The sequence below is a fragment of the Cyanistes caeruleus genome, chromosome 23 (genome assembly GCF_971803275.1).
Source record: "Cyanistes caeruleus chromosome 23, bCyaCae1.hap1.1, whole genome shotgun sequence".
NCBI lineage: Eukaryota > Metazoa > Chordata > Aves > Passeriformes > Paridae > Cyanistes > Cyanistes caeruleus.
Genome location: NC_141723.1, coordinates 656741 through 681110, shown reverse-complemented (window position 1 = coordinate 681110; position 24370 = coordinate 656741). Strand labels below are relative to the sequence as shown.

Here is a 24370-nt window from a genome sequence, read left to right as displayed (position 1 = left end):
ATCCACACACTTTTGAGCACTTCCAGGGATGGCAACTCCACCACTATCCTGGGCAGCCCCTTCCATTAAGAAATTGTCCCTGATATCCAAGTAAAGCTCCCCCAGAGGTCATTCCTTGACCAAATGCCAGTCCCTGGGTGGTGCCTGCGCCAGGAGTGCCCCAGAGGGGCCCTTTACCTCGGGGCTGTCCTTCAGGGCATCGGAGCGGGGCAGCTCGGCCAGCTGCGAGAAGCGGCGGTCGTAGATGCACAGGTGGAGGTGTTTGTCCAGCACCCGGAAATCCTCATAGCTCCTCTTCACAATCCAGCTCCTGCCCTGCACACACAAACACAGCCACACTGTCAGCAGCTCCTCAGCACTGAGGAAAGGGAAATCTCAGCAGAAATAACACTTTCTCCTTGAAACATCTGCAAGCGATCAAAGTGCCTGAGTAACATTTTCATCTTTTAATTTGCAGGTAACATTTTCATGTTTTCATTTTCAGCAGCCATTCATGCTCAAACCAGCTGTTAGCGGTCCTGCTTTAATTATTTAACCATGTGTTTGGATGTGGCCCAGCATTGTGAGACCCATCCAGAGCTTTAACTTCCACCTGTCTTACAAGGATTTTGTAGCATTTTCCTACACAAGGTGTCCTTGCACAAATGTAAGTCACCAAATGGTTGTATAAACTGCGTGAAATTAGATTCCAAACAGATAGAAGCATATAAACGCAGAGATCTGAAGGCACGATTGAAGCTTGCAAAATTTCTGCCAGGTGCCCCAGGCAAGCCTTCAGCTGAATTAAGAAAAGAATCCATGATGAACAACTCTAGCTGCAGATTTATTCCTGAGTGCATATTATTTCCCCAATTAAAATATAGACAAGATACAGACTGCTCCAGGGGACAAGGAATGAACTGTGGCAGCACAGAACAGTTTGCTTTGTGAAGCTTTTAATATCTAATGATAATTTTTAAATGCTCCACGACTTGTTATGATCAATAAAAAAATGTTGTAATAATGCAGCAGTTTACAGGTCAAAGCACTTTTATGAAGAGTCATTAATCACAGAATCCCGGAATGGTTTGGGATAGAAGGGAACTTCAAGCCAATCCAGTTGCACCCCTGCCATGGGCATGGACACCTTCTCCTGTTCCAGTCTGCTCCAAGCACCATCCAGCCTGACCTTGGATACTGCCAGGGATGTGGAGGGAATCAAGGAATCAGATTGCTCCGGGATACAGAGGCAGTGCCAGGGACTGGAAGTGGTGCAGGGATGCCTGGAAGTGGAGCAGAAAGCAGGGGATGCGTGGTGTAAGTGGGACACTAGAGGGGACAGAGCTGTAAATGCTGAGCTGCTGTGTGTGGCTGGCAGGTGCCCTCTCCCCTGGGATACAAAAGGCATGGCCTACTCTGAATTGCCAGTCATAATTCCTCTACACTGATTTCTTTATCAGCAAAGTTCTAAGCATCAGTTTTATGTTAATATCCAAAGCCTGTGCGGCAATTGCAGATATAAACCCTCAATCCAGCTACATTCTGTTGCAATGATTTAAGACAACTGCACTGACTCTGTCCATAAACTCTGCTTTCAGTTCATTAGGAATCACCATATTTCACAATCCTACAAAGAGGCACCTACATAGGATTAATTATTTGGGATTTCCACATTATGTCATTTTACTTTTCGTCTAAAGGACGAAAATAAAACCAGGAGTGCAAGGCTAATTCTCTTCAGGGAGCTGTCAGCATCCCCCATTTCTCCATCTTGTGCAATTAAAGGATTCTTGCTCTCTCACTGAGCTGCCAGTGTGACCTTCAAGGTTCAGTCACATATGTAGGGAAAAGCAGCCTAAGAAATCCCTGTGATCCTGGATCTGCCTCTGCCACCAAACTGGGCATTTAAATCCTACATGACCACCCAAACAACAAAATGATCTGTCAAACAATCCTAAACCTGTCACTAATTCCATTATATTTCATTTTAAAGGCTGGCCTGTAGCTTTGCAGTCTGGTTGCCATGAATGAGGGCAGTAAGAGTTAAATGCAGCCGGAAGGCAGAGCTAGGTCAGCCCCTGCTGTGCCAGGGTGTGCACCATCCCACGCCATCCCGGTCAAGGGGCTGACAACAGCAGGAAAGGTAATGGATGAGCAGGGACAGCTTACCCCACACCAGCAGCAGTGTCTCTGGCCCCACGGGAGGCTTCTGGAGCAAGGGCAGGCAGCAGAGCTGGAGCACAGGAACTGGGATCCTTAGCTCCTGCACCTCCAAACTGCAGCTCGCAGCTGCTAAGCAACCAGCAGAGCTCTCTCTGAGCTCTCCCATCCCTGAGCTCTCCCTGAGCCCTCCTTGAGCTCTCTCTGAGCTCTCCCTGCCAGTAGCCCAGGCTCCAGGAGAGGGATGGTGTAGGTGCCTGGAGGACAGAACCTCCTCACCATTCCCAGGTTGTTCAGCCTAGGATCATGGATGTCAGGCTCCTTTGCAAAAGGATCATAGGATACTTTGTGGAATCATGGAATATCCTGAGTTGGACCCACAAGGATCATCAGTCCAAGTCCTGGTCCTGCACAGACCCCCCAACACTCTCACCCTGGGCATCCCTGGAGCGCTGCCCAAAGGCTCCTGGAGCTCTGGCAGCCTTGGAGCCGTGCCCATTCCCTGGGGAGCCTGGGCACCCTCTGAGGGAAGAACCTTTCCCTAAATCCAACTTAAACCTCCCCTGGCACAGCTCCAGCTGTTCCTCAGGTCCTGTCACTTCACTCAGACAAGCTCAGCACCTGTCCCTCCACTTTCTGGGAACAGGGCTGCCAATTCCTGTCTCACTCAGAGTGACCGTGCACAGGCTGTGCTGGCACAGAGCAGTACTTTGGGAGCAATAACACGTTTCCACCCAGCATAATGTTAATCCAACACCCTGAAGTGGAGTATTTACCAATATTCTACAGTTTTAATACTGCCATAATTCATTTCAAAAAACTCCTATGCTTTAGGTTGGACTTCAAGTTGTATTAAGCCAAGTTTTTTCAGATTTGGAGCCTGAGTGACAAATTTTTAAGCCACATTTACATGGGATGCAATTAACTTTACAGGTAGGAATCACTGCAGCAACCAAAGAAGGAACTGGACAGTATTTAGTGCTTCCCATTAGATCTCCAGCACAAATCACAGGAAAGCAAAGCCTGGATTCTCCCAGCAGAACTCCCAGAGAGGCACAGCCAAAGCAGCAGCAACAGCAGCATCCTCATCCCAGACCCAAAGTACTACAAAGGCTTCCCTATACCAATATAAAAATTGTACATCTTGCTCCCCTTTTCTGCAAATTCTCAAATAGCAGAAAGGTTTGGCAAAAGGATTCTTTTTTAATTTAAAGAGTTAATAAAATATTAGACACAAGTAAGTGCCCATTAAGTTGGTCTTGTGATGTCTACTGTGTTTTATAGCAAAGCTCTACATTTCTGGTGCTTCAGGCACTCAACATCCATATGGCAAAAATATCTTTTCATGGTTTTAATTATTTCCATAAACTGTTGCTCAAATAAATTTTTGATCAGCCTCAAATTTTCTAATTCAATAATTACTTTTCATTTCCTTAATTATTAATGGTCGTGATTTACAGAAGCACAAGCTTAAATCCCATTCACTTCAGTAGGACATAAGAGGTGAAGTTAAGCACAAAGTGATTTCCCAGATTCAGACCTTCAACTACAAACTTGGCTGTGACAAAGTTCATTAAAATAAAAAATCAATTATCAAGTGAAGATTTCAATAATGCCATTAAATAGTTTCAGAACCTTTAAAAGGAAAAATTGACCACTGACTTAAAAACAAGTTTCTCTTGAAAAAAAATCAATGCATTTTTTAAAATCTCTGTTAACAGAAATGTTCACAATGAAAAGCATCATGGCAAATCTGGAATTTCTCATAGAATGGAAAATCTGGTCTCATCCCTACTCTTTTTCCATCCTGTTCTGTTCTCCCTTACTCTCCTGGCTAAGATTTAATGTACAATGAGAGCCTGGTGAGAGTTCAGCCTCTGCACAGAGCTACTGATTTTTTTCAGATGATCAAAGCAAGGAGAAATGTCGTGCTAAAGAAATGAACACAGATTACTGAACTGATGATTTAATTTCCAGTGAGCCAGAGATCTGAACCCTCCATCAGTAGCAGCACCACTGTGAGATCACAAATCAGAGATGCTCCTGGGCTTCACTTTGCATGGGAGCAAATTGAGAGGGACAGGGATCCAGAGCCCAGCTCCACAAGGAATATTTTTAGCTCTGCTGATCAAATGACCTGCGGAGGACGATGAGCAGCCACAGCCTTGAGTAGTTTCCTACTCCCTTAAGCTCAGCTCAGTCCTGTGGCACTTCAGAGGAACAGCAGTGTCACTCCTATTCCCATTTTTTCCAAGCCCAGCCTGATTCCTGCAGCTCAGTGATGGCTTCATTACCAACAGACAGACATGACCCACTGCAAATCTGAGAGGAAGCAATTTTAAACCATTCCCTGCATTTTCAATCCCACAGTCAAAGCCTCACTTTGCTCCACCATCCCTTAAACACTTCAATTATCAGTACAATAATATAATATAAGATACAATAATAATACAAGAATTGTGCTCATTTCTGATAGAGGATCCCCTAAGATCAGGCCAGTTCCATTCTGCAATATTTGTACGTAGGTTTAACTGTTTCCACTCAGCATCTGGCAGAAGTAACTCTTCCAGCTGTGCCCTGAGCAACACCCAGAGGCACCCAGCCTGCAAGGGAGGTCCCAGTTGCTGCCAGGATTTGTGGTACCATCCATTCACAAAACTTACATGCTAGAATTTTGTATTAAAGATTTATAGATCTTCTTGCTATGTAAGAAAAACTCCTGTTTCCAGCTGGATCTGCCTCCATGTCAGTAGACAAGCCCCCATCTTGTCCATCAGTCTCTCTCCAAGACATCCAGACTGCCACTGAGTTCCAGCACACACAACTTTCCTGCCCCACAGTCTGACTGGGTTTGCTCTACAGCACTTAGGATTTATTTATTTTAAGACAGAGATAGACCTTTTTCTTCTGGTTCAAATGCTTATTTCCTCAGAGAGAACACATGGATGCTGTCCTGAACCTTGCAGTCCACATGGAGAGCAAGAGCAGAAAATGAGATGAAAGTATAAGGCAAAAGTCACTTCAGTTTGACCCATCAGTAAGAAAACACCACAGATTAAATGGCTGGAAAAGCAGCAGCATCCAGCAGGAGAGGTTAACTCTGCCATGGGTGACTCTTACAGCTGTCTGGGGCTCAGGCTCTGTATGTTATTCCAGCCTGACCCTTCAGCCCTTCCCAGTTTCAAGTCACAGCAGAAAAGGGTTTAGAGATTTAGTCAAAACAGAAAGCAAGATAGATAAAATCCATCCTGGGGAGTTCACCCAGGAAGTGTTTTCAGCTGGTGCCTTAGGTCTCTTTATCTATACTTACATTTGTTTACAAAAGTGATTCCACGACTTCTGGTGTGTTATTCTAACTTGAAGGAAATTATAAATCTTTAAAATGCAAAGGGAGTTTAAGTTAAAAACTAAGGCAACATAAAAGTACTTTATTTCTGAACAAAACACTAAAACTTCAGCACTCCACCTGGAATCACAGCACATGGACATGAGGGAGGAACAAGCGCAAAATGGAGGGAACATACAAATGGACAGAGCACAAGGCAGTGGAGAAAATTTGGTATATTTAAGCTTATACTTCATTAGTCTTATTACATAGCATAAATTAATCTCCCTGCATTAATTAACAGTTTATTATCAATTAATTGCAGTCACTAGGAAAAAGAGATTTTAATGGAAACCACTGCAGCTTTTCTCCCCTAAAAATTAGACTTATTTGTGCTGCTGGATTCCAATTACAGATAAGAGCTCCCAAAGCACATGTAGGGACACAGGGCTGGATCTGAGTGACAGCAGTGTCATCCTGTCTGTCCTCACTGCTTGGGAAATCACCCCCTCAAGAGTGTGTGGTTCTCTGGAGCAGAAAGAGACACAAGCCACGAGCTCCAGTGGTTCCTGTGTCCCTCAGAGGAACAGTTTTGCCAGGAGTAAATAAAAACCTGGCTCAGGCTTTGGGGGTGAGTGGTTTTGTACATGTACAGATGAGTAAGAGCCCAGCAAGACAGCCCAACACAAAGAGAGTGCCTGAAACCCTAAGAGCCATTTTTCCTCCCAGAACCAGCCCATTTCTGAATGGCAGTCTGACAAACCTTAAACTCAACGCAGGATTTACAGCTGTCGACATGTGAGTGAAATCCCTGCTCTCCTGACACACTGTAATTTAAACAGTTCCATACCCATCATCTCTTTAGCAAAATTCCACCATGGAGCAGCGGGTCAGGGGTGAGGGGAGGGCGGGCACAGCGTGGGGGGCTGCTTTTCTGCAGTTCAGAAAATCAGAGATGTGACACAGTGAGAGCCTGGAGCCAACAAATGAAATCCTTCAGAGCCACAAAGCAGAGCTCAGGGAAGGGAACTGAAATTGCACCATCCCCCAGGTAGCAGGACAGCAATGAGTGTATGTACATACAAATGATTGTATGGACATTAAAGGCATTAAATACAGCTCCCTCCTCACCCCACAGCCCAAATGTGCCATGAACTGCTCTGCACTCAACCACAGAGGAGAGTTCCATCAAAGCCGGCAGCCACCACTAGCCTTTAGAGCACAAAAAGCCTTTGAAAATTACTTGCCTGAGGTTATTAAAACAGAAGAAAAGAAAATCACAGAATCCCAGGATGGCTTGCATTGGCAGGAACCTTAAATCCCATCCAGTCCCAGTCCTGCCATGGCAGGGACACCTTCCATTAGAAACTTGCTCCAAACCCCATCCAGCCTGGCCTTGGACACTTCAGGGATCCAGGAGCAGCCCCAGCTTCTCTGGACACCCTGTGCCAGGCCCTCCCCATCCTCACAGGGGGGATTTCCTTCCCAGTATCCCATCTAAAACTGCTCTCTGGCAGTGGGAAGCCATTCCTTTTTTTTTTCATATTTCCAAAAACTTCCTGAATTCCTTGCCTGAGGTCACCTACAGCATCAGCACCTTTGGCAGACAGAGATCTCAATTTTCTTATATCTCATTTCTCAGGCAGATCATGGAAGCAAACAGCTGACTTGTGTGTATATATCTATGTTTGATCAGAGCACAGAATCAATCATGTTTTTGTAAAAACAAGCTACCAGGGAGAAAAGAGTTTTTTTGTAGGTGCAAACCCAAAAAACTTTGTTTGAAACCCCCCCCATGACCCCATTAGGGATGTAATGCCACAGACCAGACATCCATCACATCATTTACAAACAACAGCCACTCAGGAACACAGAAATTACAAAACCCTGCTGTATCTGACACTGCTCCCTTCCAGCCCCATTCATCCTGACACCCCAGAAAGAAGCAACACTACTACCAGTGTTTGGAAAATATCACTAACAGGGTAAGAAATGTCTCTGGGCAAGGTTATAGATGGAAACCATGAATATTTACAGGGAAAAGATCTGTAAGCAGGGGTGTTAGAGATGGAGCTGATCGAGCCTCAAGGACAGAGGTTGGAAGAGTGAAACATTATTTAGAAAGTACAAAAACCAGAAGCAGCTACGGGGAGGTTTTGGGAAGAAAGCTGGAGCCAAAATGGAAAATCAGTTGCTTTGCTGGCAGCTGCAGTCATCAGTTTTATGAAGAAAGAGTGAAAAGTAGTGCCAAGACCAAGGAGATGAAATATTTAAGACAGACTATCTTCAATATCTAATATCCCTGATGGGAGCTTTTAAAAACATAAACCACAACATTTGAAATAAAAGCACAGTTTTAAACCCAGATATGAGATAAAAATGCACCATTTGGAAAATGGAAAGTCCTTCCTGATCTGTCTAAACCTGAGCCTTTGGTGGCAAACCTGCTCTACGGCCTTGGAAAATACACAGTCAGTATTTGTTTCTGATGCCTCCATCCCCTAGACTGTGGCATATCCTCAGCAGCAACGAACACCTGCTCTGTGCATTTTAACAAACTTGGGGCCCAAACCTGCTCTGTAATTCTGGGAAAGCCCCAACAATCTGAGAACAAGCTCAAATCAGGTTCCCTCTGAGAATTCTGTGACTGACTCCTCTAAACAAAACTTATTTTTAATGTAACATGCAGTTGGGCAAAGCACCTCTATTTACTGGGTGCAACAGTGGCACTCTCAGCCATATTATTACCCAGACAGCTCAATTACAAATTATCTTCTGAGTATCAGTTTAATAATGCATGTGCACTCAGTGGAACAAGGAGGAGAGAACTTTGGAAAACTGTTGGGATTGTGAATTTTGCCACCTGGGTCTGGGCCAGTATTTGCTACAGTGAAAATGATGCATCTTTGATTTACCACTGAAGTATCTTTAGGACAAGATGCCCTAAGGAGGGATAGGCTGGATATTAAGTTGAATTTTTTTAATGGAAAACGTTGTCAAGCCCTGGCAGAAGCTGCCTAGAACAGTGGTGGGTGGAGTCACAGTCCCTGGAAGAATTAAAAAAAGTGTTGATGTGGCACTTGGGGACATGGACTGGTGGTGGTTTGGCAGTGCTGTGGCAAAGGTTAAATTCCATGATTTTGGAGGTCTTTTCCACCCTAAATGACTCCATGAGTGAATGATTCTGCCTTTACACATACACTGTTTATTTTGATGTGGTTTCCATGCCTTGACAGAGCTTTTTGAAACCATCCTTTCCTAACCTGCCTGCTTTGCATTTTATGTGCAGTGAATGTATTTGTAAGTGCAGATGCTGTTCCAAGTTCGTGAACTTCACCTACCCTGAGGCTGAGCACCACAACTGCTCACCTGGGCTGTCTCCTGCTGCTTCCTCAGCCTCCTACATCCAACATCTCCTGGTGATTAGAGCAGCTTTGCAGCCTTGAAGAGGATGGGATTTGATGAAACCATTTTAGATCATTTGTCCCAACAGTCTGTCACCTTCCCAGGTAAGCAAGTATTGAAAGTGTGCACATGGCAAACCTCCCCATAAGGAATAAACATCAAGGCAGGAAGGAATAGCCACCACAATCCTCCTCTTATTCTGGACTTGAACCAAGCCCTGCTTTTGGAAAAGTTGTAGAACAAGTAAATTGTAGGCAAAGGGCTCCTCTGCAAAGCATCTGCATTTGCTCAGTTGTGGGAAGGACTTGGTGTTTTGTCAGAACAATCCAAATGTCCCCTTCAATTTGTGGCTGGGCCCAGCCTTGTCTCCAAAGCACCACATGAGGGTCAGGAGCCCTGCCAAGATCCATCACAGTCCTACTGCACCCACAGATTTCTGCAGTGACCCTCACTGCCACAGCCCAAAGCACAGTCTGTGGACAAGCAGAGATCTTGAATTCTGGGCTTGTTTTCTGTCTGAAGGCAAAAACGTCCAAAGGACATGACATTAACAAACTATCATGGAACTGTGAGAGCCTCTGCAGCTCACAAAAAACCATTTTAGGCAGCACTTCGATGTGATACTGCATTTTATCCTGACAAATGATTTTCGCTCTCACTCATCATCCTTCCCTAGAGCAGGGACTGGTCCTTCCCTTCAGCTGCGGGGTTCCCATCAGGGAAAACTCCCTGAAGTTATGTATCACTCACATTCCCTTTGACCAAGAACTGCCCAGCAGCTCAGCAGCCTCATGCAGGGCTGATGAACTGGGAGGCTCTTGTCTTGAGGAGGTTATTTCCAGATACCCTCTTTCCCCAGCAAAACCCACCCTCAAATAAATTCCCCAGAGCATTTATCCACTGGAGTTTGAGTACAGAAAGCCTCTGCCCCTGGCATGCTGAGGGGACAGCTTGAAGTGCACCTACATTTGTACCTGCTGCAAAAATGTGCTTTAGCACCAACAGCTCCACAACAGCTTTTATTCCTGCAACATCACTCTGCAAATCAATTATTCCATTCAAAATCCACACACAGCTACAACCCTGGTTTTGCATCTCATGCATCCAGAGTTAAAAAAAGAAAGAGCTGATCCCATTTCTGTCACAATACACGTTTAAATAATTAGAGAAAAGAAAATCCAAAGAGAGCCATGAATGGAACAATTGAAGACTGAAGTTTAAGGGTGACAGTAGTTTTTCATGTCTCATTAGCAGTGGATGGATCTCCACAGCAGAGCAGTGAATCTTCTCTGGCTGGGGCTGAAGGAGCAGTCCCATCAGCAGGGAAGGGGAACCCCAGAGCCCCAGGACACACGGATGCAGCTGGGCCAGTGCAGTGCTGCTCCTGGGCGGGACAAAAATCCCTTTTGCCTCAGAACTGGCACTTCCACGGTGACATGTCCAAACAGGACAAGAAGAAATGGCCTCAGTGCCAGAGGAGGTGCAGACTGGACACCAGGAGGAATTTTTCCCTGGAATGAGTGGTCAGGCATTGGAAGGGGTTGCCCAGGGAGGTTCCCGGAGTGTCCAAGGAAGGCCTGGTTGTGGCACTCAGAGCTCTGGGCTGGTGACAAAGTGGGGATCAGTCACAGGGTGGACTCGATGGTCTGGGAGGGCTTTTCCAACCTCAAGGACTCCATGACCCCATGTGAGAATTAAGGATCCCATGGCAAAACCCCAGGCTGAGCAATGGGTATGGTGAATCTGCTTTTAAAACAGGACACAACACACCCCATTATTAATCCTGCTGGATGGGAATGCTGCCCTGCAGGAAAACTCTAAACACCAGGCAGTCATACCCTCATTCTTTATAACTACTATCCCAATTACTACATGAATTTATCTTTCAGTGGTATCATGCCAGCTACAGAGTAATAGATGTTAATTATGCAGTTCAGATGTAATTCAACCCCTACAGATGGCAGTTTACTTCCCCAAAGCTTGGAACAGAGCCAGGTGTTTCAAAGCCCCTCCACCTTGGCTTTGGGATCTCCTGAGGTCTAAGCACAGCCCAGCAGCACCCTGCAGGCTGCCTGCCAGCTTCAGGCATTCCTGACTAATTCTCATTCACACTGTCACTTCGTTTTTATTTACTGCTGCTGGGAGCAGGAGGCACGTAGTGTGTGACCTCAGATCCACCGGAGCACAGCACACGGAGTGATGGATTAGCAGGGTGGAAACAAGGAATTCTGCTGCTTTCTTTTGCCTAATGTGAAACAGCCCTCAAATGCCCGAGAAGAGCTTAGGACAGAGGTTCAACATGTGTAAGCATCTGGAAGGATGGTGTCAGAAAGGCCTGTGGGAAGGTTTTTAAACGGTTTTGTGGGTTTACAAAATATCCAGAATTTGTTACCCAGAGAAGCTGTGGCTGCCCCATCCCAGAATGGGGCATGGAACAACCTGGTCTAGTGGAAGGTATCGCAGCCCATGGCAGGGGGTGGAACTGGATGTGCTTTAAGTTCTTTTCCAACTCAAACAGTCCATGATTCCATTTCTTAATGCCTGCAGGTATAAGGCACCGAACTCATGGACAACCTGTCAGTGGAAATTTCATTTTCCCACTCATCTTCAGGCAAGTGGTGCCAAGAGGCAAAAATGACGAACAGAAAACAAGTTAGGGGAAAGGTCATGATGGTGAGAAGAATTTTAATGTATGTGAAAGCAGAGCAGCTTTTATGAGCCCTGAGCACACACAGCCTTGGCTCTGATCAAGGGATGAGGACACACAGGTAGGGACAGGAGGCTCCATCATGTGAAAATTTACTGTTTAATAAAAGCACCCACTAACTGCTTTTGTTTTGTTTAGTAAAATCCTAAATCAAGGCAGAAGATCCTATCTAAACATGGAGAAGGAAGTTAACACACATTCTGAAAACAGATTTTGCACTGGGTAGGATCCACCTGGACCTTCCACATATCCCCTTAACAAAGACGTGAAAGCTTTCCCCTCTCTGTATTATTATATGTATATAAAGCACACAGAAGAATATCTGTGAGTTACAATCTGTCCTTCAGTCATTTGTTTAAAGAGCTTTTCACAGAAGCAAAGCAGCACTTACTTAGTTCCTGTTCTCCATGTATTTGAGCTTCAAACAGAAACTCCTAATACAGAAGACAAAGAACCCAACCACATTTTGAATGTTTGACTCAAAAATTCTCCTGGCAAACAATCTGTGGTTCCAGCCTGGACTATCCCAGGCAGTCAGAACCAGCAAACCACACTTGAGATGTTGCTCCTCTGACTAAGACATCGCCCCTGTGGGAAGTTCAGTATCTTCCACACTCTCATCCCCACATATCACCCAGGATGGGGAGTCCTGCCTGCTCTTCCTCCTTGGAGCCTGTTTCTCCTGTGCTCTTTAACACTCATTTTTGCACAGGGAATGTGGGATGGGGATGCCTTCAGAGCTTGGCAAATCCTGCTCTTCAAACAGAAGGTGCCCAGCTCAAATATCCTGCAGGGCAGAGCTGGGACAAGTGGCTGAGGTTTGGGGCAATGTCTTCCTCTGGTGCACCAGGGACCAGATTCCATCTGTCAAAACAAACACAGTCCCTGCTGGAACAAAGAACAGCAAGAGAGCACAGCAGTGAGCATCCTGTGCCACAGGAATGGCTCAGCTCCTGCCAGCCTGAAAATGGGAGCAGGAAAATGGAGAAAACCCTCTTGGACCAAGAGAATTCCTGCTCTGGGAACAGCTTTAGAAATGTACCAGTGCTGGAGCAGAAAAAGGCTTCCTTTGTTGCCATTATGCCCCAGAAACAGGAGCAGGAAAGGTGCTGTGGCTGGGCTGGCATCACAGCAGTCAGCCTGTGTGTGATTAATCCCTGAGATTGTGTCAGCCCTGGCTCGTGCTTGTGCAGTCTGATATCCCTGGTGAGCAGTGCCTGTCACTCCTGTCCCAACAGTCCACCATGAGCATGGACATGAGCAGCCAAAGCCTTGGGAAAGGCTGGGATTACAGCCTCCCTCAGAATCTAAACATCTCCACACTCAGTCCTTGCTCTCTCCCTGACACTCAAAATGTCACTAAAAGGATGCTTGAGGTGTTCAAACACCACAAATTTCACACTGTAAACAGCATTTACAAGTTTCTTTCTTTCTTCAGAACTAAAGTTGAGACTGGACATTCTTCTGGTGTAATATCTAAGTAAGTACACATGGAGTTGCTGTAGTGTCACATGAACAAACCCCAAAACATGCAAAAGGCACATTTCCAGCCTTCCTAACGAGTTGACTGGATAGCTCTTTCCAGCCTTTTTGCAGGTTCTGACTTGTGCTGATTTGTTCTCCACACTCAGACCATATAAATTCTCTGCTTACCCCAGTGGAAAGTCCCAAGAATTGCAGATACTGTCCAAGGACTTTCACAGAAGCAGGTATAGCATTAATTCCTCAGGGCTCTCAGTCACCCCCCTGTGCTCCTTCAAGAACCACAGGGATTACCAACTACTGTCTCCAGGTTCAGAGGGTTCACAGGTACAGTCCTCATACCATCCTTCCAGGACCTGACCCTTTTATTTTAATAATATCAGTCTTTTCACAGAAGTTCTGAAATCCATCTTCTAGAAATTCAAGTTCAGTGCAATCTTACTTGGAAAAAAAAAGGAAAATCCACCTATGTTACTGAAAAAAACCCAAACCAAATCAAAACCTCCCATCATTGGCTCTTCCCAATAGGATTTAATTCCCTCCCCTTTGTCATTTCCTAGTTTCATTTGTCCAAAAGAAGAATCCTATCTCTCCTCTTTTCTGAAACAGCACTCTATATATTCCTACTTCTTCTTAAGAGCTAATAAATGGGATTAATTTTTTTAGGTTTTGAAGTAGAAGAAAAGCTGAGCAGATTTAACCCCCCTCTGAACCTTGCACAAAGCCTGGATTTCACAAGTTGACTTGCAGCACAAATACACCTCCCAAAGAATGCTTTTCTAACATTATCTGGGAAGGTTTTGCAAAATAGGCATCAAGCACTAATTCTCTTTACACCACTAAAAGGATACTTACAGCTGGGAAGAAGTGGGATAGAATTCCCTCAGTGTAAGTAGCTGTGTCCTGCCAAACCCAGCTAAGGCTGAGCTGGATATTTGAAATACCTGCTGCTGAAAAGCTTTGCTTTGCTGCCTGTTCCAGAGGGAAGTAGCACAGTAAATGCCATTTGATGGGCCACAGCACACAGAGTGGGTCTGCACGGCCCAAACTGGGCAAGGCCCAGCACTGAACCCCAAACCCATGGCTTTAACTGATTTCTCTAAGTCTGGAATCCAAAGTTGCCAGGATGGCAACACCCTCACTCTTTGCTATCTGCTCCTGCCACAAACCACAGCTATTTTAAAGCTTTTACATTTATGTGGATGCAGCCTCCCTAACAGAATTCTCCGTGTCCATCTGAGCAATCCAGGACACAGCTCAGGCTGCTGCAGTGGCCGAACACCAGCGCTGGAAGCACAGCCAAAGGGTGGGGAAAGCCAAATTTAGTTTTTAGGCTTTTTTCCTCCCTCCTTTGATATTCTCAGCCTGATCCACATGCACCCTGCCAAACTCTGCCCCCACTGCACTACCATTTCATGAGCTATTTCACACCTCCCATTTCATTCTCCTGCGGAGCCAAATCCACGCAGACGCTGCTGGTGTCCAATGTGTGATGGAATGGAATCTTTCCCTGGACACCGGGAGAGGCCACGGGATGTCAGGGGTGAAGCATCTCCATGGCAGAAATGATGCTCAGCTGTGCAGTTCCTCCCATACCTTCCTGGTCATTGGATCCAAATGTCACAAATTTCTCAGCTTTCTATGGATCTGAGAGACAGGGACACGGAGTAATATGGGAGAGGGTGATCACAGGCTTGGGGAAGGGAGAAGCTCAAACTAGGCAGGGGGAGTACTTTAAAACAGAAGAAAAAGAGAAAAAAAAAAGAGAAAAAAAAAGGAAAAATACAGGAGAAGTAAAGAAAAAAGGAAAAATAAAAAGAGAAAAGGAGAAGAGGGGAAAGGGGAAAAGAAGAAAAGGGGAAGAGGAAAAGGGGGAAAAGGGGAAGAGAAAAAGGAGAAAGAGAAAAAAGGAAAAGGGGGAAAGTGGGAAAGGGAAAGAAAAGAAAGTAAAAATAAAATGAAAAAAGGAAGAAAAAAGGAAGAAAAAAGGGAGACAGGTGGTTGCTGGTTCTATGCCCATCCTTTAATGGATGAGGCCAACTGCCGGGGAGGGGAGGGCAGGGCAGGGCAGGGCAGGGCAGGGCAGGGCAGTGAAGGGAAGGGCAGGGCAGGGCAGGGCAGGGCAGGGCAGGGAAGGGCAGGGCAGGGCAGGGCAGGGCAGGGCAGGGAAGGGCAGGGCAGGGCAGGGCAGGGCAGGGCAGGGAAGGGCAGGGCAGGGAAGGGCAGGGCAGGGAAGGGCAGGGCAGGGAAGGGAAGGGCAGGGCAGGGAAGGGCAGGGAAGGGAAGGGAAGGGCAGGGAAGGGAAGGGAAGGGAAGGGAAGGGAAGGGAAGGGAAGGGAAGGGAAGGGAAGGGAAGGGAAGGGAAGGGAAGGGAAGGGAAGGGAAGGGAAGGGAAGGGAAGGGAAGGGAAGGGAAGGGAAGGGAAGGGAATTTCTCAGAAGCTGGGCTTGGTGCACAGTGGCTGCAAAGGAGCAATTCCCTTTGCCAAGGCTCAGCATTCTCCCATTGTCCCCACACAGATGAAATCCATGCCTCTACCCTCAGACACATCCCTGCAAAGCACTGGAGAGTGGGAGCAAGGCACCAGAGGAGCAGAGGCAGGCCCCACCTCCATCCTGCCCCATCCCAGCTCTCTGCTGCTCCTGAGCCTCCTTCCTGCATGGGGACACTCTGCAGGGTTTAGGACACAATTATACTTGAGGCCACCCTGTGAATCTCTGGAAGTGTCAGTAATGTGGGGCAAGGATCAGAAACTATCTGCTCTGGAGCTAGAGAAAAACTGTCATGTTCTCCAGGCTCATCTGCAACAGACAGGGAATAATCCAAGGTTCACCCCTCCACTAAACACTGCAAATGTACCCCTAATGTGAGGGCTCAAAACACACTGAAATTCCAACTTCCTACAGTCCCCTGAAGCTCCCTTTCCCAGGCACTGCACTGCCCATGGCTGGGACAGACACGTGCCCACCCTCAGGGTTTGCTGTGCCGCCTGTCAGCCTGGGCTGCTTGGCTGGGAAGTGCTGCTTTTGTGCCAGACTGACGCCAGGGGGTTACAACAGTCCTGAAAAATGCCAAAACACTGGCAGATTTGAGATACGTCCACTTGGAGCTTCTCTTCCCTCTCCTGAGAGTATATTCATAAACATGGACAAGAACCTGTGAAAGCTGCCCACAGAGAGGAATTCCTTGCTGGAGCTCAGCCTGGCCAGGCTCCATCTGCAGAACAGGGCAAGGGGCTCTGCTCCTTCGGATGTGGGATGGCTGGTTGCTCAAGATTCACCACCTGTCTGTGTGTACTCATTGATAAAATGGGTGCTCAGGGGGTGCTGAGGTGAATCATGGAAAGAGCTGCTGTCCTAAATCCAGGAAAATAACGCAACACAGGCAGGAACTCTGCACTGAACCTGCCAGTGCCCTGCATCTCCCACAAAGGGTGACTCACTGAGCATATTAAAACCCATTATATAGCATTTTATAAAGTCACACAGATCAGCAGATGAAGAATTTGTGGGACAGAGCAGCAGATTTCTCTGCCCAAAGCATCCTGAGATGAGAATTCCATGTCAGATGTCTGGGAGCAGATCAAGAGTCCTAGCAGCACACTGTGGTAACACACCACTGGCTGGGATTCTCCCTGCTGGGGTCACTGGTATGTCCAGGTGTCCATGTTCTCCCCAAAGTGACTTTGGCCTGGGCACACCCACTCCTGTCTCCAGGCTCATCCCTGGGCATCAGTGAAGATTACTGGCTTCACACTCTCATTTTTCTCCCCTTAATTCTTCTCCTCTCCTAAAACGTGCTGGTGGCAGCAGCACAGGCAGCATCCCTGGGGAAACGAAGCAGGGAAGAGGTGGAAAATCCCAGACACACCATGGGGAAGCATCACATCTCAACATTCTGGGGCTGTGTTGGAAAGAGAATGAAACACAGGCTGGCAGGAGAAAACAGGGCATTTACCTGACAGGAGATCTGCACCAGGTACACCAGTTCCTTGGACTCACAGCCATTCCTTGTCACTTCGTTCTGTTCCTCTGGGAGCGAGAGCTGCAGCGAGGGACAGGGAGAGAGAACAGGTCAGCGAGGGCCAAGAGCACGCACAGAGCGGCACACGGAGCACAACATCCACATCAGCCTGCGCCAAGACACGCTGAGCCTCAGGGCATCGGGAAAGGGCTTGTCTGGCTGGAGCTGCCACAGAGGAGACACTCAGCACACACAGAACATGGAATGCCACTGGATTCTTGAACCTCACCTGACAGATTAACAATAAAAATACGGTTCAAAAATAAAACAATTATGGGGAGGCAAACAGTTTGAGGTAGGAATTAAGCCTCCAGCTCAGAAGTCTGCAAAATTAATTGTTCACTGAAAATATCTTGATAAATATTCATGGATAGTGAATATAGAACAGTGTTTCTCCCTACTCCCTTCCCACATTTTATTTTTTTGTTTTATACATTCAGGCAGATAATGTAAATTAGATAATAAAACATATCTCCAGATTTCAATGTTGTGAAGCAATTCACCCCAGCAGAGAGTTTTATGGCACCATTCATCACATCTAGAGTCATGAACTGCATCATCAGGATGTGTTTGTGTGAGAGCAGTGAGGAGACATTCCTGCACATGGACTGAGCGCAGAGCATCTGGCTCCTGGGCCTGTTATCCCACTAAAATGGTTTATGTTTAATTATCTTCTCTGAGAACAGAAATCAAAAATCATTGTAAGCAAGTTAAGACTGTTTTCAAAGCAAATAAATAAAGGAAATGTGTACATAAAACTTAAAAGGCTAAAAAAAAAACTAATTAGCCATGAGCAAAAAAGCCCAGAAAAAAATGAAAGTATAAATGAAAAAAAAAAAAAAAAGGCTGAGAAGAAGAATCCCAAGTTGCTGTATTTAATGAATGTAAGCAAGTGAAAATCAGAAGTGGGTTGTGAGACACCTCATGAAAGAAGGACAAAGAAGGCAAAGTTCTTTCCATACAAATGACCATGACACCTGGAATTTATTTAACTTTGTTCTGCCAGAATGTCCCTTCTCTCTGTAGGGAAGTCCCACCATACACAGATTCAGCCCTCTCCCTCCACCAAGCCAACGCCTGGAATACTAATTTCTTTTCTGTTGGTTGTAGGCAGGTAATTAACAACGCTACTGAACCAAAGAAGGTCCTTGGGTTTGTACAATTTATTATCAGCACAGGCTGCTGCCATTAATATGATGAAATACAACCATTGCTTCTGTATTGCACTGCCCCTCCACCTTAATCACCATTCTTTGCTATCAAATATCTCATCTGAAGTGCTACTGAGTTTTGGAACTACAGCTGAAGGAAACCCAAAGCATGCAGTAGAGGAAGGCTCGCACATGCTGTGGATATTTTCCATGTTTGCCAGGTATGAAAAGCTCTGGTTCAAAAAGGCCACAAGGTGATCCAAAAGCTGGCACAAGCCCTTCTGTAAGGAATGGCTGAGAGAACTGAAGTGTTCAGCCAGGAGAGGAGAAGGCTCCAGGGAGAGCTCAGAGCCCCTTGCAGGGCCTAAAGGGGCTCCAGGAGAGCTGGAGAGGGACTGGGGACAAGGGATGGAGGGACAGGACACAGGGAATGGCTCCCAGTGCCAGAGGGCAGGGATGGATGGGATTTTGGGCAGGAATTGTTCCCTGGCAGGGTGGGCAGGCCCTGGCACAGGGTGCCCAGAGCAGCTGGGGCTGCCCCTGGATCCCTGGCAGTGCCCAAGGCCAGGCTGGGCGGGGGTTGGAGCAGCCTGGGATAGGGGAAAGTGTCCCTGCCCTGAGATTAATCAAATGTGGGTTTCCTATGCCTGGAGAAATGTTTCCATCCTCTAATCCCCCCTGTGCTCATTGAGGGCACACAGAGCCCCCCAGCACCCAAAGGAATTTCAGGTGTCCCTTCACTGAGCCTAGCAGTGGCAAAGCTCATCACCACAGGCCCCAAAAAACAACAGCCAGGTAACAAAATCACCATCAGACAACTGCAGAGCTCCTTGAAAGGAATTCAGGGCCTGACTCTGCAGCAGAATGTGGTGGGGTAGAGAAAGGCACGGTGTGAATTCCTCACCCTCCCTTTCACACCCTGACCCCAGGCTGGGCTGCAGCCACGCCAGGGCTCTGCACAGGCCCCTCAGGAGGAGCAGTGGATCTGCTGGAGGTGTGAGCAGGACACTGAGGTACAGCCATCTCCCTACCCAAGGACCATCCTGTTGGTCATGTTCTGGGAGCTCACAGCCCCACTTCAGTCACTGTTCACACGAACTCACTGTGGGGAGAAGTGCTATTTCAGCCCACTGATGGCCCTACACCCATGCACCTGTCTCATTTCAGAGGGGAACGGTAAAACCCAGCTGAACACTGCTCCTCTCCCACACACAGCCTCATGCTGACTGAGATAGAGACAGAAACTGTTTACACAGGAAAATCTGTGGGGTTTATCCTGCAATCCAACTGTCCTCACAGCAAAATGCCCCCAAAGGTGAATATTCGCTCATGTTCCTTGTCCACACGTGGTTCAGTTTGTATTTTGCTTTGTTAATAGACATGCACCAAAGCCCTCCCAAAAATCATGGATGTCCTGATGTTTAAAAGCCTTTCCTGTTGCTGTATTCCTTGTAAACAGAACATCCTGGAAAGCACAGTTGCCCACAGGCTTGATTTGAAATCCAAGCACAAAGCTGAGGCCTCTCCTGACCTTACTGGACTCTGAACATGACTCACAGGCAGAATCTGCTTGGCTCCAACGTGGGACATTGATTTTTCTGTTCTTAAAGAACAGAGCAGCCAGTGGGGCCTGGTGGATATCCCTGTACCTGTGCCAATGTGTTTTCTTGAGGTAAACAACCTCTAAAGAGTATTTATTGCAACTGATCAAAGTTAAACAGCATATACTTTATAATATATAATCTGCAATGTTTCTTCTTCACATTGAAATTGGCTCCTGAGCCTGATGAACAATTACAAGGCATTAGATCCCATTAGGTTCATTTATTGTTGGAATATATATGCTTAGCTAGGATGAGTGGATATGACCAATTTCATTAATGACCTTTAAGAGTATCCTAAACTCTTCATGGATAGCAATTCATGATACACAAAGAAAACCTTAAGAACAGTCATACCACACTTCATGTGTATGGATAATGCAGAGTCTTGTGAACATTACAAAATTAGAGAATCCCAGAATGGTCTGGGTTGGAAGGGACCTTAAAGCTCATCTGGTTCCTTGGGCAGGGACACCTTCCACTGTCCCAGGTTGCTCCAACCTGGCATTGGACACTTCCTGCGACAGGGCAGCCACAGCTCCTCTAGGCAACAATGCCAAGGCACTGCTCAAATTTTCTTTACACAGCTGGGGACAAGTCTGAGAGTCTGCACCCTGCACATGACCACTGAGAACTGATGAAGAATTCAACACAGTAATTTTTTGTCTAGCAGCAAACTTGTACCACAAGCTTTGGGCTCTTCTTGCCCAAAAGAGCAGCGCTTGCTGGCCAAGACTTTGCTGATCAAATATACAGATTAAACATTAAAATGCTTCTAGCTCATGTCTGAGACAGAGGCAAGCTGAGTGATAAGGGGACTTATTACAGGGGTCTTCTGCATAAGAATATTTATTGGTCATTCCTCTTGTAGGGAAGAACAGTGACAAAGCTGAGTTATGACACAGCACATTCAGAATTAAAAACAAAAGATAACTCTTGAGATCTGTGCATCATTTTTTATTTCCAACCACTGCAGAGTCTTGAGTGCTCCTCTTACAAACTGCAAAAGCTGTGAAAAATCATCTCAGGAAAAGCACTACGTAAATCTGTTGACAGGATGAGGATTGTTGGCTATTAACAAAGTGCCAAATCTTGCCCAGGTAAGACCTGATGCCCCTGAGCCCCAGACGTCAAAGGAAGCTCATTCAGCCAGCTTTAACTTTCATCTCCTTATTTTCTCAGTGATGTCAACTCCATCATCCAGCTCTCCCAGTGAAAGGGTAATTTGTGAGAAGCCTGGGAAGCGTAGATTTGATTTGTCTGTAGAACTTACTTCAACTTCTGCTTCATAAAGCCATGAATGCACTGATCTCACTCATGCACATCACAGCAAGTGAGTAACACAGAGCTGTGGCAGAGAGCTCACAATAAAATTAAAATATGTAAGAAAAACAAAATACAAAAGAAAATAAAAGCCCAAACAAATCCCCCTCCCAACAGAATCAGAGTAAGGTTAGAATATAATGGGGGAGGAATTCAGTAATTAGATGACAATTAAATAATGAGAACCATAAGCTAAAAAATAATCTTGATTCCAACTAGAAGGAACAGATCATCCTTCCCAAACTCCAAACCTGTCTGTGCAGGTAATTGGTGTAAACTTTTAGCAAACTTTAATTAAACTAATCCAACTGAGACCCCCATCTCATGTCAGCTACACTGACCTGGGACACAGCCAGGGAATAAGACTCCAGAGAGCAGCAAAACCCTGTAAAATGACTCCTACAATTCTTGGGAGTTGATTTCAGTCTCCCACACAGCACCTACCAGGTTTCATCTAAATTCCTTGGATAACAATGCCCTGGTTGGGAGCCAGCAGAAAGCCAAGACCTCAACAGACGATGCTTTGTGTGCGCACCAGGGACTGGCTCCTGCAAGAAGCTTTAGGGACACTGTTAGTGCAGAACTGAGACAGGATCAAGCCACAGGGAGCAAACAGGAGCTGCTTCACAAAAATATTGGGACAATCACAAATATCCGTCACCAGTCTGAGCTGGCAGAGGTGTTTCTGTTCTCTCTCACAGGTGGTGACAGAAACCTGCCTGTCCTTGGCCTTGACCTGAGGGTTTCTTGTGGAAAACATACATTTCATGGCCAGTCAGAGGAATTATGGAAAATCACGAAATTGCTGAGGTTGGAAAAGCCTCTGAGATCGTGGAGTCCAACTGTTCTTCCAGCGCTTCCAAGGCCACCATTGACCACTGACATCCATAATATCACATCCACATGGAGCTGAAATCTCTTTGGGGATGTGGACACCACCACTGGCCCTGGGCAGCTGTGTCAGGGCTGGACAGCCCTTTCCAGGAAAAAATTTTCCCCAATATCCAATCTAAATCTCCCCTAGAGCAACTTGAGGCCATTCTCTCTCCTCCTGTCCCTGTTCCTTGGGAGCAGAGCCTGACACTCCATGGCTGTCCCGTCACCCTGAAAACTCAGCTTCTGAGCTTGCTGACATAGTTTTCTAAGACTTTCCCAGGACAATGTAACTGTAAACATAGAGATAGGTATACATTCCTTCTGTTACACATCTTGTGATGGGCATCTCTCATGGCCAGTGCAGTGGGGAAGTGTTATCCTGACCATCCAATCCCTGGCCATGGTCAGAAACCTATAAATCCTGGGAGGAAAAATAAACTCTTTCTTCTTTCACCACACCTTGACCTGTGTCCGTGCGATCTGTTCATCTTCAGCGGTAACAGCCCCCTCCTGTCAGGGAGGTGTGCAGAGCCAGAAGATCCCCCCAAACCTCCTTTTCTCCAGGCTGAGCACCCTTTTCTCAGCTTCCTGGACAAAAAAAACATAGCTGCTCACTACAGCTCTTTCTCTGTGCTTCGAAATATTGATTATTTAATATTAATTATTGCTATTTAGAACAGTATTATTCACCTCAAAGATACAATTATATTGTTTTATATATCTAAATAAATGCATATAAATATGAGGGAATTACTTGTATAATAAGTATTATTATATTAATATAATAAATTACACCCATAATATAAAATACAGTAATTCAGTATTTATATAGTAAATATAACTTAGTTATTATAAGGTGAAGTATGAGCAAGTTGAGCCTCATTAGCAGACCCTCTCCCTCTGATCCAGCACCCTGCTACCACTGGGCAGCATCTGGCCCAGTGATCCAGGTGGGATGAGGTGCTCACATCTGTAGGAATCTCCAGGAAACAAGGGATGGCAGGAATGCTGACCAAGACTTGATCCAGTGGTTTTAAGTCAGTGGAAAGGCTGCTGCTTTTCCTGGCAGGGGTTGTGTCATTGTTCCAAGGAAAGCCGGTGATCTTAGCATGTTTTCCCAGGATGGAATTTCAGGTTAAATCGCTGGGGAAGGCAGCCAGACACAGGCAATGGGAATTGCTGCTGCTCACACTTGACCATGGCAAAAGCCCATTACACCTCCAAACCACTGATACATGCGATAACTTTTTTCTGACAGTATTAGGAATCTTTTTTTTTTCTCTTCCTAAACCAGCACAAAAATGAAATCATTTTTGATTTCAAAACGCATCAATCAAATGAAGGTAAAGCCCCAGGACCAGCAGTACCTTTATGGAATGTGTGCAGTGGGTGCAAGTCTGTCTGGTGGCCAAGGGCAAGAAGCAGGAGGCTCATTTCCCTGTGAAACAAGGCTACATTTGATTAAAAAACAATTATTCTAAGACCCAAATATCCTTGGGACAAATCCTGAAGAAATTAAAAGCTGATTAAACTCTGAGATGCTGCCTCATTATAAGGAAAAGCTTTGAACACATCTCTCAGCTCCAGTCACCAACAGCCAGTTCCTGCACCAGTTCCTAAATTATCCTGCTGATCCAAGCCCCACTTCATCCTCATTACCCAGGCCATTACTCACAGCAGCTTGTCTGGTAATGAGGCATCTACCAGACCTGCCTTTTGATTGTGAAGATTTTATTTTATTACATTTGAAATTTTAGGTTGGCAAATCTTCTCAAACAGGGAAACATTTTCTACCTAATTACTCTGACAGCATAAATGTATTTATACGGCCTATTTTGCCTCACTCCAGCTTTATCTTGCTAAATGCACTAATTATCCTCCCACACACTTCCCATCTTCTGCTTTCCCACCTCATCCTCAACTGTGGCTTCAGAGCAGAAAAAGAACATTTTCCACGGAATGGTTTCTTTACCCAAGCATAAATATCCTAAAGTAATGATCAAAGTAAAGACAAGAAAGCTCTGCTTGAAGAGTATTTTTCTATCTGACTCTCCTTTTTCCCCCTGCTATTCTAAATCACCCCTTTGACAACTCCAACACAGTGCTCAAAAAGCAGCAAAAAATACACAGAAAATCAAATAGGGCTTGATAAGAGAAAAAAAAAAAATGCACCTCCTGTAATGCTACACAATCACAACTCCAGGCTCCCCAGGGTGTGAGTAAATCCCTCGTTGCACCTCATCTGAGCCATGTGGAGTGTTGGACGTTATCCCTGGACAATCCATGGAGCACCAGGGGCTTGCCTTCAGCCACCATCAGCACCAGGGTGAGCAGAAAT

The 24370-nt window shown here is 45.9% G+C and overlaps 1 protein-coding gene across 6 annotated transcripts in view; it reads right to left on the bottom strand.

Annotated features, from left to right (window-relative positions):
• The window catches only part of ARHGAP32 (Rho GTPase activating protein 32), a 239979-nt gene that overhangs the window by 77403 nt on the left and 138206 nt on the right, over positions 1–24370 (bottom strand). For all 6 annotated transcript variants that reach the window (XM_086861446.1, XM_086861448.1, XM_086861444.1 and 3 more), the window contains 2 exons: positions 17016–17102; positions 178–315 (listed from right to left, as the gene is read on the bottom strand). In XM_086861446.1, the coding sequence (XP_086717572.1) occupies positions 178–315; positions 17016–17102 (225 nt within the window). The remainder of the gene's footprint in view (positions 1–177; positions 316–17015; positions 17103–24370) is intronic.